This window comes from Ictidomys tridecemlineatus, chromosome 6 (genome assembly GCF_052094955.1).
Source record: "Ictidomys tridecemlineatus isolate mIctTri1 chromosome 6, mIctTri1.hap1, whole genome shotgun sequence".
In the NCBI taxonomy this organism is placed as follows: Eukaryota; Metazoa; Chordata; class Mammalia; order Rodentia; family Sciuridae; genus Ictidomys; species Ictidomys tridecemlineatus.
This window is the reverse complement of record NC_135482.1, coordinates 173203550-173217491: the sequence shown is the minus strand read 5'-3', so window position 1 is coordinate 173217491 and position 13942 is coordinate 173203550. Positions and strand designations below refer to the sequence as shown.

General features: G+C 37.6%; 1 protein-coding gene across 7 annotated transcripts in view; it reads left to right on the top strand.

Annotated features, from left to right (window-relative positions):
• The window catches only part of Fry (FRY microtubule binding protein), a 392985-nt gene that overhangs the window by 256151 nt on the left and 122892 nt on the right, over nt 1-13942 (top strand). For all 7 annotated transcript variants that reach the window (XR_013423443.1, XM_078016146.1, XM_021730283.3 and 4 more), the window contains 4 exons: nt 793-894; nt 10104-10207; nt 10691-10799; nt 12359-12445. Coding sequence is in view for 6 of the 7 variants with exons in the window: in XM_078016146.1 (XP_077872272.1) it covers nt 793-894; nt 10104-10207; nt 10691-10799; nt 12359-12445 (402 nt within the window). In the remaining variant the exon portion in view is untranslated. The remainder of the gene's footprint in view (nt 1-792; nt 895-10103; nt 10208-10690; nt 10800-12358; nt 12446-13942) is intronic.

Here is a 13942-nt window from a genome sequence, read left to right as displayed (position 1 = left end):
ACATTTCTTTTAGGAATCTTCCTTAATTACAGGAGGATTGCATGCAAAAGAAAATATATATACCTACCTCTAAGACAGGGACAAACAAGTAGATATTTATAAGTGAAAAAGCCAGTAACATTTTCAAAATTAATATGCCTTCCTGCTCTTTCCCCCCCACCCCCAAGATTGGCAGTGACCTAAGATGGTGAGTTGTTAGTATCTTGGTTAGGATCCATGAGAAAATCCAAAACAATGGTTTACTCATATAGTGACAGAAAGTAAGTGTTCTCTTTTACTAGGTGTGGAAGGCCAGCTTGCCCTGCTCAGAGCTACTTCATTATATATAGAAAAGTCATCCTTGGGCTGTGCTGAGCCCTGAGTTACTCCATTTTATAAAGCAGTAGTTGTCACTGTGGTGTGATTACTTGAGAGTATTCTTTTCAAGCCACATGACCGTAATCAGTTGGTCACTGTTCACTGCTCTCTGGGCAGGCAGCACATTTGCTGGGTATTTGTTTTCAAGGTTCCTAAGTGAAGACTACTTAAGTGAATCAGATTTCTCTGTTCTTATACATGAAGCATATCACTATACTTTATCCATAGTTCTAGATGATTCCATCCCCTGCATTATCAGAAAGTATCTGCAAAATGCCCACCTCCACTGGACACCCATTAGGCCTTGTGTAACTTAGTGTCCAACTTATTCAAACCCTGCTGGCAGAGGGAGATGGTGAAGTAATTGGTACAGAAAATATGTGTTACCTGATTCATTGAAATATCATTCTGTGATCTCGTCTTCTTTCTTCTCAGGCCTTGTACCCCCTGGTGACCTGTCTGCTCTGCGTCAGTCAGAAGCAGCTGTTCCTGAATAGGTGGCATGTTTTTCTTAACAACTGTTTGTCCAACCTTAAGGTTAGTATTTGTCATCTGGATAAAAAAAAGAAATCCTTTACAAGAATTCACAATACAGTTCTCAGGCAGGCGTCTGTGCTTCTGACTAGGGATAAGAGAAATCACTTCAGGTTTGGGGAAAATAAATCTGTTCCAATAAGGATCACTTTAAAGAGAATCAAATGCTGCTTGATATGCATCTTTGTCACATTTAATCTAAATAATATAGAAATTTAAAATGGCCACGTTTAGCCAACAGAAGCATGTGAATTGATTTCGGATGCTCACCTATACCTCACGCATCCTTCTTCTGCCCCCTTCAGCCTGGGTAAATATTTTGGAAATAAAACTCCCTTCTATGGAAGGATAGACTTAGTGTCATTAGCATGCCATGCCATTAACATATGATGGACACATTTGTGTCGTTCGACAGTGTCAGAATTTATTAACAAGTTCTATCACTTCCATCAGCTTTAATTCACTGAAAGTACTCGTGGTTCACTTAGTGTCATGAGCGAGGCAATCACAAGTTTTAGTTTTATTTCATTCAATTTAATTACTAATATCTATAACATTCAAATCACCCATCCTACTTTATACCATAATTTATATAGGAAGCAAATGCTCTCTTTTACTAGGTGGGGGAGGCAGGCTTGCCCTGCGCAGAGCTATTCTGTTATATATAGAGAGAGTCTTTAGGCTGTGCTGAGCCCTGAGTTATTCCATTTTTGTAAAGCAGTGGTTGTCACTGTGGTGTAATTACTTGAGGGTATTCTGTCCAAGCCACATGACAGTGATCAGGTTGTCACTATTTACTGCTCTCTGGGCAGGGAGCACAGGTGCTAGGTGACACAGGGAATAAAAGTCGTGGTCCTTGAGACCAAGAAGCCTACAGGTAAAGCAGCCATGATGATTAGGTTCGAAATTGGCTTTATAGGTTTCAAATGGTAAACATGCTGTGTGTTTAGTGACTTACTGAGAGAAGGCAACTAAATGAAACCCCTCCGTGATAATAAGTGTAAATAGGAGGTATTCTTCACACTTGTTCCCGCTTGTGTTCAAAGTTGTGGTTCAGTGACTTTTACAGGTTTGACATTTGCTGCTTTCCAGTTTTAGAAAACACTTAGTTATAAAATCTTGCATGTGCTTGTACATGTTGCCTCGTTTTGTGTTTTTCCTAAGACACTTTAATTTGGCAAAATGGTTAAGATTAATTATATTATTTTGGCCTTTACCATAATTACACAATAATCTGCATTAGAGCTGTTTTGAGCACCCACTATGTACTGGCTCTAAAAGCTGATTGTGAAATCCAAGATTAGAATCATTCATTTTCTTCAGAATGGCAGTGAAATATAATAGCAGTGGATAGAGAATGAAGCTTTTAAAGGACTCCTAAGACTGAAGTGCTTTTCAGTGTTATCAACTGTTATATAATGGCTGCTTTGAAGTATTTTGTTTGAGGATTTATCCATTGCCCTGATATATGATTCTGAAGTGCAGCCCAATGCCATTTTTATTATTCGGTCTACTTTTAAGTATCCAGTTATTAATCCCATTTAATACTTTTTTTTTTACATTTTGTACAGATAGAAAATAGCTATTTTCTTCAAAACAAAGAGAAATAATTGAAAATGCTCATAGAGTGGCTTCCTGTATGTAGTATGTATAATGTGATTGATGAATTTTGGCTAAAATTATGATATTTTGCATAATAATTTACTGCTATGATTAAAAAGGCCAACTTTTTTAGCCCAACGTTGTTTTTGAAACCTAGCAGAGCATCTTCCTTTCTAATTTACGTCCAAATTATAATACTATTTAGAGCTCTAGTCTAAGCCCATCAGAGACTTAGTAAGAGGTGTTATAAACTGCCCCAGAGAGAAGTGGGTCTGGATTCTGACGGTATTTTCCTACACAAACATTTCACACATTAGAATTTCTAAAAAAGAGAAGCAATAAGGTCAGAAAGAGTATGTAAAATCAATGCTCTTAAGAGACTAAACCACATTCAATTTCATTCATGAGGATTTTGTAGTGTCTTCCGTTTGTGAGGTGCTAGGGAAGGTACTGGAATCTAGATGTAGAACAAGAGTCCCTGACCTCGAAATGCTTAACATTTCACTGAGGAATCTGTAATAAAGCTTCAAACTGCGAGATACAGACAGAGATGGTTGTAAGCACCCACTATGTACTGGCTCTAAAAGCTGATTGTGAAATCCAAGATTGGGAGCAGGAGGCTACCTGTACCTCATGGAGTGTGAAAGCAGTGTTCATCAGGCAAAGTAAAGGCAAGAATGTTTTACTTTATGGGTGGTAAACTGTTGGAATTCACTACCCAAAAGCCAAAAAGATATAAAAAAAGATTGTTGATGAGTTACAAGCAGAATAAAATTGTGTCTCATATTTAGAACTCAACCCGGTCAATATTTGAATGGGGCTATTTATAAACATCATTACTATATAAACAGCTTTCCAGACCTCCTCACCCATCCTCGAGATAGAAGAAATACCTGAAGGAAAACCAACATAGCTTCAGAAGTGGTCTTGGTCTTGGATCGCTTCAGTATTTCATACCATTTAGAACCGACCACACCACTTCACAAGGGACAGCCAGCACTTCCCCATACACACCTTCTGGCTCTCTTCCCCCACTTCCTTTCCCATCTCTTCCACTGTACGCTTCAGAATGATGAACCTCGTGTTCACATCCCCCGTGTTGAACTTGCTGACCATCTTTGACGGCTTCTGCAGTGGGGAGTCGTCAAGGTGGCAGCGTGACCTAAGCAGAGGAGAGGTATGTAGGACAACAGCCTCATGCTTCCCAGTAAACTAGCTCCCCGATTCAGGTCTAGTTTGGGGTCCTTGCCCTGGTTCATCCTCAGCATGAGTCTGTCTTTAGCCTGCTCTGGGAGCACAGACCTGAATTCTTTAACTTGGTCAATCACATGAAAGCAACATGCCATTGTAAAGTGTTAAGAAATTTATGGCACCTTCTCACCAAGACATTCACGTCTTTTAGGAATTCTTGTCCATGGTAACCAATCCTGTTTTATGTCAGAATTTAAACAGATTGAGCTATTTTTAAAAATGACACATTCCCTTCATATCGTCCAGATACCTAATTCTGAAAAAGGAAATATATTTTAAGAACTTGATTTAATAATACGGTTAAAACATAATATTTATTTCATTCACAACTATGTGCTAGTTTCTTGTCCTTCAAAAGTAGATGTTATTACATGAGAATTTTTGATTTGTTTCCTTTTATAAAAATGAATATATCAGTGAGGCCTGGATTATAAAGAAAAAAATCGTAAAAGAAGCCTCAACAGTTAAGAAATTTGCACTTTATGATATTGTCTCTCGTTAATCAAAGATTTTTTAAGAACCAAGAGAGTGGTTGGCATGTGTGTCATGGGAACGTCACATGCATTTGTGGATGTTATTTCTGTTTTTTTTTTTCTAAAAATCATGCTTAGATAGCAACACTTACTAAAGGTAGACCTTAGTAATCCTAGTTTCATAGTAAAACCAAAGTATAAAGTAAGAAATGATTCTGCTTTTGTCTCAGTTGCCACTTGTTTTAGAATTTGAATTCATTGATTTACTATGTCCATCAGTTGGCTGACAGATCTTTTCAAGTAGTCTAGCAGGTGCTGTCCTAGATGCTGAGAAAATGTGATGAATAAGACAATAATACTACCTGCTCTCTCTCTTTTTTTAATATTTTTTAGTTGTCCATGGACCTTTATTTATTTATTCTATGTATTTATATGTGGTCTCGAGAATTGAACCCAGTGCCTCACACATGCTAGGCAAGCACTCTACCACTGAGCCACAACCTCAGCCCTATTTACTCTCTTAAACCTTGCACTTTAGTGAAGGAGACAGATAATAAGTAAGTAAATAAATGCATGAGAACAAAAACCTCAGCGATAACTGCTCCAAAGGAAATCATATAAGATGTTATGATAGTGAATGAGGAATTTAGGTAGGTCAGAAAAGGGAAATTCAGCAAGGTATTTTGATTTTCAGTAAGAACCCCCAAACAAGTGTTGTTGCCATAAATAGGATAGTTGATGAATTTTCTCTTATATTTAATATATATTTGTGTGAAGCAACTACAATGATGTTTAAAAATAGTTTTGGAGCTGGGGTTGTGGCTCAGCAGCAGAGTGCTTGCTTCGTACATGCAAGACCCTGGGTTCCATCCTCAGCACCATATAAAAATAGATAAATAAAATAAAGGTATTGTGTCCAACCACAACTTAAAGAAAGATAGTTTTGAGGAATTTTCATATGATAATAAGGTTATTAATGACATCTTTATAAATGAAGACATTGAATAACATTAAAGATTCCATAACTGTTACCTAAATGGTTCAAAATGTAAGGCATTTACCTTAAAATGAAGGCTATTCTCTTTGTGAATACCAAATTTAAATGGTATAGTATTAGGTAGTTTAAATATTAGTTTTCAGAATGTGATTATTCTGCTTAATATTAACTTTATTTCTATAATTTTGTGAAAAAAATCTTATTATTGGATGAAAACATCTTATTCTTATACAACCATTGAGTGAAAACATAATCTCCATAAGTTATTGGTTAACAGTATTAGAGATTATCACAAACTTCAACAGTATGTTATTTGAATAACATGTAGTGATGAAAGGGGGTGAATTATGATCCAAGTAAACTGATTCAAGTATCCTAAAGAAACGTTCAAACAAAGGAGATTACTATGATTTACAAATTAATATAACAAAGAAATAGATTCATTTAAATCGTTTTAATTGAAATGGGATTTAAAACTATAAGTATAGCAGAATCGTTAAGATGACTAAAATTGTTTATCCATGTGTGTCAATAGGTTTTTTATCTTCTTAAACACAAGGATCTCTAAGGAAGCCTGTCGTAAAATATAACTTCCTAAAATCCACCTTCAGAGGTTCTGGTTCACAATGTCTAGGTGCTGCCGAGGGATCTGGATATTTAGAAGCAGCCGGATGACTTGGTGACAATGTTTGGCTGATAAACCTTGAGAAACATTGGTCTGAACCAGTGACCAGTGAATTCAGCCAACTCATTGGTGAATTCAACTCACCTTGTTTCTTACCAATTCCAAATTGCCTTAACTACATTAAAAGCAAAACTTAAAAGAAGGTGGGCATGTCATTAAAAAGGTTAACATGTCACATGAAGTCAGTGGCCCTGAGGTGAGAAGCACCTGTCCAGGGAAGATGTAGTCTGCCCTAATGCCCACTATTTTTCCTGAACAATTTTATTAACAAACCTTGACGGCATAATTAATATATAAATTAATTGTTAATTAATTAATGGAGACACAGATTCCAACAAAAAAAAATGGTTCTTTGATCTTGAAGTTGAAATATTTGATACAGAAATCAGTGATATGCTAAAAATGTCTATATTCTCAAAATAAACATCAAGCACCTATTATGTCATTGTGTTAGGGGCTGAGGGAATTAGACAGACAATGAGGAAGCGTTCTGAATGTCTTCAAGTAGAGACAAGCTATTAGGTCCCAATAGAGTATTTGAGCAATTCTCTATAATATGGAATTTCTTTATGGAATTTGGACATTGTCCAGTAGGTTATTAGAAGCCAATTAAGGACTTTAAATTTTTTAATTAAATAATCATGTTTGCATCTTAATATTATTTTTACGGAGAACAAAAGAAGGGCAAGGAAACCACTTTAGGAGGCAATTATAGCAGTCAGTGATATCACCCTGAAATGCTACAAGTCAATTACCAGTACTTAATCCACCAGCAAAACAAAATAATAACCTCAGCCACATTGCTCTTTGGCCTCTCTGGGAGCACCAATAGTTAAGAATAAAAGAACACAAATCACAATAAGCCACGGCAAAAAAAGGTGAGAGGGAAAGACAGGAAACATGTTTGAAAGAAATTAAAGTTAACAGAAGACACGTGAATCATTTTAGAGATTTCAGTGAAGGTCTGCAGTGAAATTGGGATGATACGTGCCCTTCCACATCATGATTCACAATTGAGATAATGTGCATGAGAGAATTTTAAATGATGTATCATGCAATTTGAAAACACTAATACATATACTAAGAGAGGAAAATGTATAAGTGAGAAGACATTTCTGCTAGAACAGAAGCTCCCCCAGAACAGGATGGCATTTCCCTTATTTACTGCTGGATTCCTGGTACGTAACAAAGCAGTATGGGCAGGCAGAGTGCTATAGCCTCCTATGCATTTGCTTGTTTAACTCTCATACCTCTCCTATGAGATAGATAGGTTTGTCTTTTGTATCTCAGACAGGAAAAATCAGACACAGAGAGCTTAAGGAGCTTCCCCAAGGCTGGCCACACAGCTATTAAATTGGAGTCAGGACAGGTTCGAACCCAGACAGTCTATGTGTAGAGTCTGCTTTTAACTACTAAGTACTCTGGAGACATTTACTGATTTGGAGCAACTGGAAGAACATTCAGAATACCTGAAATTTTTTAATGAGAGAAAAGTTTAAATGCAGTATTACTAGTTTGAAGTTCTTTTAAGTAACTGAAACATTTGATGAATGATACCTATTATATTAGACAAAAAAAGAAAAGAAGAGAAGAGAAAAACACTTTTCTTGTAAATGCATGTTTCTAAAAAGCCAAGTTATTTTTTTCTGGAGATAGACAAGTAGTTACAAAGTTTACTTGGAATGGTAAGCATGCAGGAACATCTAGAAAACCCCTAAAAAGAAAAAGAATTCAAAACCACAATGGACATGGGGCTGGGGTTGTGGCTCTGTGGTAGAGTGCTTACCTAGCATGCATGAGGCACTAGGTTAGATCCTCAGCACCACATAAATGTAAAATAAAGATATTGGGTCCACTTAAACCTAAAAAATAAATATTTTTTAAAAACCACAATGGACAATGCAAGGTAATTCATACAAGACATTAAAATACATAAAATTTTAATAATTAAACTAATATCACATGCGCACTTGAAAAGAGAAATAGAACAACAATCACAAGGATAGAACCTAAATGCAAATGAAAATTTAGACTTTTAGACTAATGACCATGGTAAAAGTTACTTTTAGATTACATAGACATAAGAAATTGACCTTCCCTGCATCTAAAAACTACTCACTGTAGTCTTTCCCATAGCATTTATTTATGCCCCATCTTTATTCAGTAATAGTTTAGAGATAAAATTTATCCTACACTATTCCTAAACAGTTATGAGCACCCCCAAATGATCCACTCTGATCACAGGGTAGAACTCTGTGAGGCTAAGACTGGCACTGAAAGACTGTTTAGCACACAGTTATTGATTTCCTGTAGAATGGCAGAAATGCTAATAGATGCCAGGGTTAATTAGATAATAATGTATCCCGTCAGAAAACCCACTACTTCCAGAGGTTGACATTTAAAAAGGAAATTAAAGGCTACATTGGAGGTATATGAGGTCAGGGGACACTCAGGAGAAAATCATTAGTTTTGTTTTCTTTTTTTGTGGTGCTATGGTTCCAAACCCAGGGCTTTGTGCATGCCAGGCAGGGAGGGGCCCTATCACTGAGTTACCCCTCCTCCTCCACAGCTGTCTTTTTAATGAGATGGGCTTCAGGACATCAGGAAGGAATAGAGAAAGCTACATGAAGGAGAGACATTCAGACTGACCATGGAAAAAAATCAGGGTTTACTTAGAAGGAAAGGATGTGATGGGGAGAGGGGCATCCCTGACATGGAAACGGAAGGAGGCCTAGCGGGAATTTGAGGAGCTTGTAGTTTGAGAATAACAGGATGGGAAGCAAGAAAGGTAGGTTAGGGCCAGATATTGACTGGGCAGGTGCGCCGTGCACACAGATGTTAACTCGATCCTACAGGCATTGGGAAATGCCTGATTTGTAATTAATAAATTCAGAGGATTATAATCCATATATGATAGGAAAGCACAATGGGGAAGGAATCCACTCTGGAAGACAGGAGGTTCCTGCAGCTCGGCCCCAGGTGACCAGAGCTAGAGGCTGAACTGCAGAAGTGGCCATGGAGAGGATGTCAAGTTCAAGAGACATTTTTGTGGATACAACCCACAGAACCAGTTGAAAGGGTGGAGTGAGCCTCAGAAGTGAGGAATGAAGGTGATGTCCACTAGATGACGGGATCCCTGCCCTCCTCTCCTGCTGATTTGTCTTTGCCTGGATGCCCACCACTGCCACATCAAGAGGTCTGCCTGCCTCGGCCTCATTCCCCACACTCCAGACGTGGAATTTCCTGTCTCTGTGATCTCAGGCCTCCCTGTCGTCACCGGGAGATGCCTGATCCCCTCCTGGAAGTTTACCGTTTCCTGCCTTTCTCTCAAGCCTCACCAGCCACTGCTTCTTCACCCAGCTTCCCTGCACTGGTCTTAACTAGCACACAAATGTCCCGAGATCCTAAATATGACCCCACTCAGCTCTCTTAGCTTCCATGTGCTGTTGCCTCTGCTTAAAAAGTTCTCCTCCCACCCTTGTTTTTACTCCTTTCAAAGTTTCTAGTGCCAAGCAGCGACTCACATGTCTGTCGAATGGATGATTGAGAACATGGATGGATTTAAACTTCTTCCGAGGTTCATCTGCTCCTGGAAAACCCATCCCAACTGCTTTGTTGTCTTTCTGTACCCTGTTGCCACCAGTTTTAATACTGTCCTAGAGTTGACTCGTTATTACCTATCACCCATCTCCTATTGTCTGGGAGCATCCAAAGAGAACAATAAACTTTTTTTCTGTATATTCAAGATTATAGCATAGCTCCTAATATACATTAATGTCAATAAATATTGGGGGTTAATCAGTTGGGATGGGGACAGAAGAGGGAGAGGAATAAAAGCAATAGCAATGTTTAAAAGGAACTAATAATGGCAAGAACAGATTGCTTCTACGGTTGTTGCTACAAGAATCGGGTTTCCTGGGCAGGAGAGAGAAGGCAGTCTTTTTTGAGTGTGCGCTTTGGTAAAGGAGAGAATGATGTGACTTCCCCCAGAATGACTGTTCCACCATCAGGGCCATTTGGATTTTTTCTCATGGATTGTTTAGTCAATGAGCATTGAAGGACAAATACCCCATGAGTCCCAGATGATGGAGTGTGTGCCTTGCAGGGACCTTGCTATCCAACTGGGCCTGTCTTTCCCAGACATTCAGAGAATCAAGTCTAGACATCACTAATCAGCAGTGTTGCATTTTGGTTTTTGTTGTAGAATAAAGACCCCAAAATGGCTCGAGTGGCCCTGGAATCTCTCTACAGATTACTGTGGGTTTACATGATTCGAATTAAATGTGAGAGCAACACGGCGACGCAGAGGTAAGGAGTTGGCTTGGATTCCTGTTGACCATGTCATAGCGTTAACAATTGTGCCCACATTACTCAGCCCAAGGAATGTTTTCGGAGACTGTTTTCTTTTATTGCTGCCTTTCCTAACCCAGCCAGAAGCTGTTCAGAGCAGACAGTTTCTGAAAGATCTAAGTCCGAGAGTATTTTCAGGCCTTCTTTCGTCCTTGGTTTGGCAGCCATTACTGAAACTCCAGCCTCTACCGGGATGGACGAGTCCTACTTCCAGGATTGCATTCACCACTTTCACAAAGAAAACAGCCATAATTTTCTAACTGCCCTTAGTTTTCCAAAAATAAATTTCATAGAATAATTACGCTAATGGAAAAGGATGAGGTGGTTTGTTTTTCTGAATTCTCTGATACTTAGATAAGATGAAACATCTGCCCTTTTCCCTTAAAGAACTGGAGCTCAGCCAATCTTGCTTGTTTTCTCTTTTCCCCCCTTATTTTCCAGCCGACTTATAACCATCATCACAACACTTTTCCCCAAAGGGTCCCGCGGTGTGGTGCCCAGGGATATGCCTCTGAACATCTTTGTGAAAATCATCCAGTTCATTGCCCAGGTAATGGAGAAGTTTCTGCCAGTGAGAATCTTCTAATTGCTTTTAAGCAGCCAGGCTCTTTCTTACGAAATACTAAAAGATGCAAAGTCTCCAATATCCTACGTGTTCAGACTTTTCTGAAGGTTTTAAGTGTTTTCACACATACCCTATTCTTTTACTTCAAAACAAATTGTGACATCAGTATATGACGTATTTTCAGCATCTGGCAAATAAAGAAATTGAGAGACCAAGTCTAAATGACTAATCTGAGGTCATGAAGTCTGTTAGTAAAAATGTCTCTTGACTTCTCTGTCCCTGTTTTTTTTTTCTCTGCTCTGCATTCTGAAAGAACAAAAGAATCCAATGTTTGGAGGAAGTATTTTTAAGACAATTGAAATTTGTGGAGTAAGTTAATAATGTTCTAACTTTCGTCTGTGAAAAAAGAATATTAACATTTGTCAAGGAAATCTATTCATTGCCAAAAATCGTTCTTGCACTTTACATATGCTACTTTACTTTAAAACTAGGTCCAGTCATATTAAACACAATTTTTAGTATGTATTTTACTATTAACTATTTAGAACTAAGATTTTGACTCTTTTCTTGTTGTTGTTGTTGTTATTCTTAGTTTTGTTTGTATTGGGATGGAACTGAGGGCTTCACACATACTGACTTCATACTCTTCCATTTAACTATATCCTCAAACCCAACTTTTACTTTATAAAATACTTTATGGGTTGATAGTCTTACAACTTTGACCTCCTCATGATTTACAGAGGAATATGAAAAGACTTACACCAGTTCTTTGAGCCAGCCCTTTTAATCTCAAACAAGTCAGAGAACACCTTTTTTCACAGTTTCTATATCTCTAAAACGGGGATGAAAATGCTTGCCCAGTATGTGTCAGAATTGTGTAGGTCAAAGGAAGTCATACACAATAAAATAATGTAACTTTTCTACATATAGTTATGAGGTGGTTGACAATGTGCTTTGATTATTCAGTAATATATTGTATAAAATGACCATGTCATATCTTAGTAGCCACTATCTCAAATTACTAGAATCTCACTGACATGGTCTTATTTAAATAACCTTAATATGTCTTGTTAATTATTCTTACTTGTAGAATTATTTGCTATAATATGAACCAAAAGATATTAGAGAATAGAGGAAAATGGTCATCTTGCAGCCAGATCATAAAAATACAAGAAGTTACCAGCAGTTGTAGTATGAGTAGGAATAATTTGACCTGTTTCTAAGTTCAGACACCAAGTGTTTTGATTTTTGTTCTGTGTCATCAGTCATTTTCTGCTTTCAGAGCTAATTCCATCTCTTATATAATGAAGGTATCCTTGCACAGCAAGCAAAAGCAGAAGCAGCTCTGCCAGCAGCTCAGATGGGCATGATCTTCCCTCAGGGATTCTCTGTGATCTGTAAAACTAAGCAGTATCCCTTTTTTTCTAGTAGCCACCTGTTTGGTACATATGATGAAAATAACCATTTCATGTTAAATGTGTACTTCAACATTTTTATATTGTTTTGTGTGGTTTTTTTTTTTTTTTTTTTTTTGTTCTCTCCAGGAACGTTTAGATTTTGCAATGAAAGAAATCATTTTTGATTTTCTTTGTGTCGGAAAACCAGCTAAAGCTTTCAGTCTCAATCCAGAGGTATGAATGATCCTTTTATGTACTTCTAACAGAGCATGCATTCACAGAATCATACCTTTGCTTTGCAACATTGGGGAACAGGATGAGGGATGATTTCTCTCAAAAGTCTTATATTTGTTTCTCTGCATGTCCAGATTCAAATAATGGGGATTCAGAAGTAAAATTTTGCATGAATAGATTTAGAATGATGAAATGTTTTTGTGCTACCTTTCATTAAACAAGTATTCAGGTTATTTTATTTAGAAAAGTAAATGCTTTTACTTAGAACTATGTTGATGCAGATTAACAAATTTAGTATTTGGAAGTAATAAAACAGAGAACAAATACATGTAATGAAATGTCATAAAATCTAGTGAAATTAAATAATATGTGAGCATATTTTCTGTGACAGCACCCCTGCTCAAGGGTGAGGCAGATTGTGGAGATGAGTCCAAAGTGGATGGACTTGGATCCAGAATGGGCACAATGTGGAGTCAGGGGTATGCAAATGAATAACACACTTACACTTTCAAAAACACCATCAGAAATATGGCAAGCTACCTCTGCAAAGTTCTTTTCCTATAAGATTATAGAAGGAATACTGGACCAGAAGCCAGCACAGCTTGGATTTGACACTTGCCACCAGCACTGACGCTTTTATTAGCTATGTGACATTTACTTCTCTGAAATGGACAAAATGCCTTTCTATCACACTTCATAAAATAGTGATACAAGAAGAGTGCATCACAAACTGCAAAGGAAGAAAGGGGGAAAAAGGAAAGAAAGAAGAAAATTGTACATGATACATTTTTTAAAAGATCATTTATATCATCACTGCAATATGGTTCAGCTCCTTTATTCTGTCAGTGGGAAAAGAGGCCCAGAGGATCAACATAGGAAGCTTTTTAGTAGCAGAGAGATCACAGTATCTCCATGCTCCTTCCTACCACACCTTGCACTCTGTTCCTGATACTAAAGTTGCACATGTCTAGCAACAACGGGAAGTCCAAAAATGGGAACTTCTGTCTGGTGGCTAATAAACTGGCATGTTACCAAAATGACTGCAGCCAAGATCTGCAGGCCCGGGTGAGGGGCCAAAGCCACAGCCTTTTGGCTGAATGGAGGTCCAGGACTAGGGTAGAGTCTTTGCTTGCTGCAGACTTTCTCAACATATTATTTTCTTATTATTCATATCTCTACTGTTTTAACAATCCGTTCTCAGAATTACTGGGTTACTTGTCTTAAAAGAACATGACATACTCCCAGCTACTTGAGAGGCTGAGGTGGTTGGTCACGTGAGCTCATAAGTTCAAGACCAACCTGAGTAATATGGTAAGACCATGTCTCAAAAGGAAAAAAAAAAGAAATGTTAAAAGCTACTATTATCTATAAAACTTATACTTGATTTTTTTCTCTAACATCTCGTTCAGTTATTTAATCTCTCTGTATGATGAACACTTGAAATTTTAGTTTTAAAGTAAAATACCCATAAGAGAAAATATTGGGATATTGTCTTCC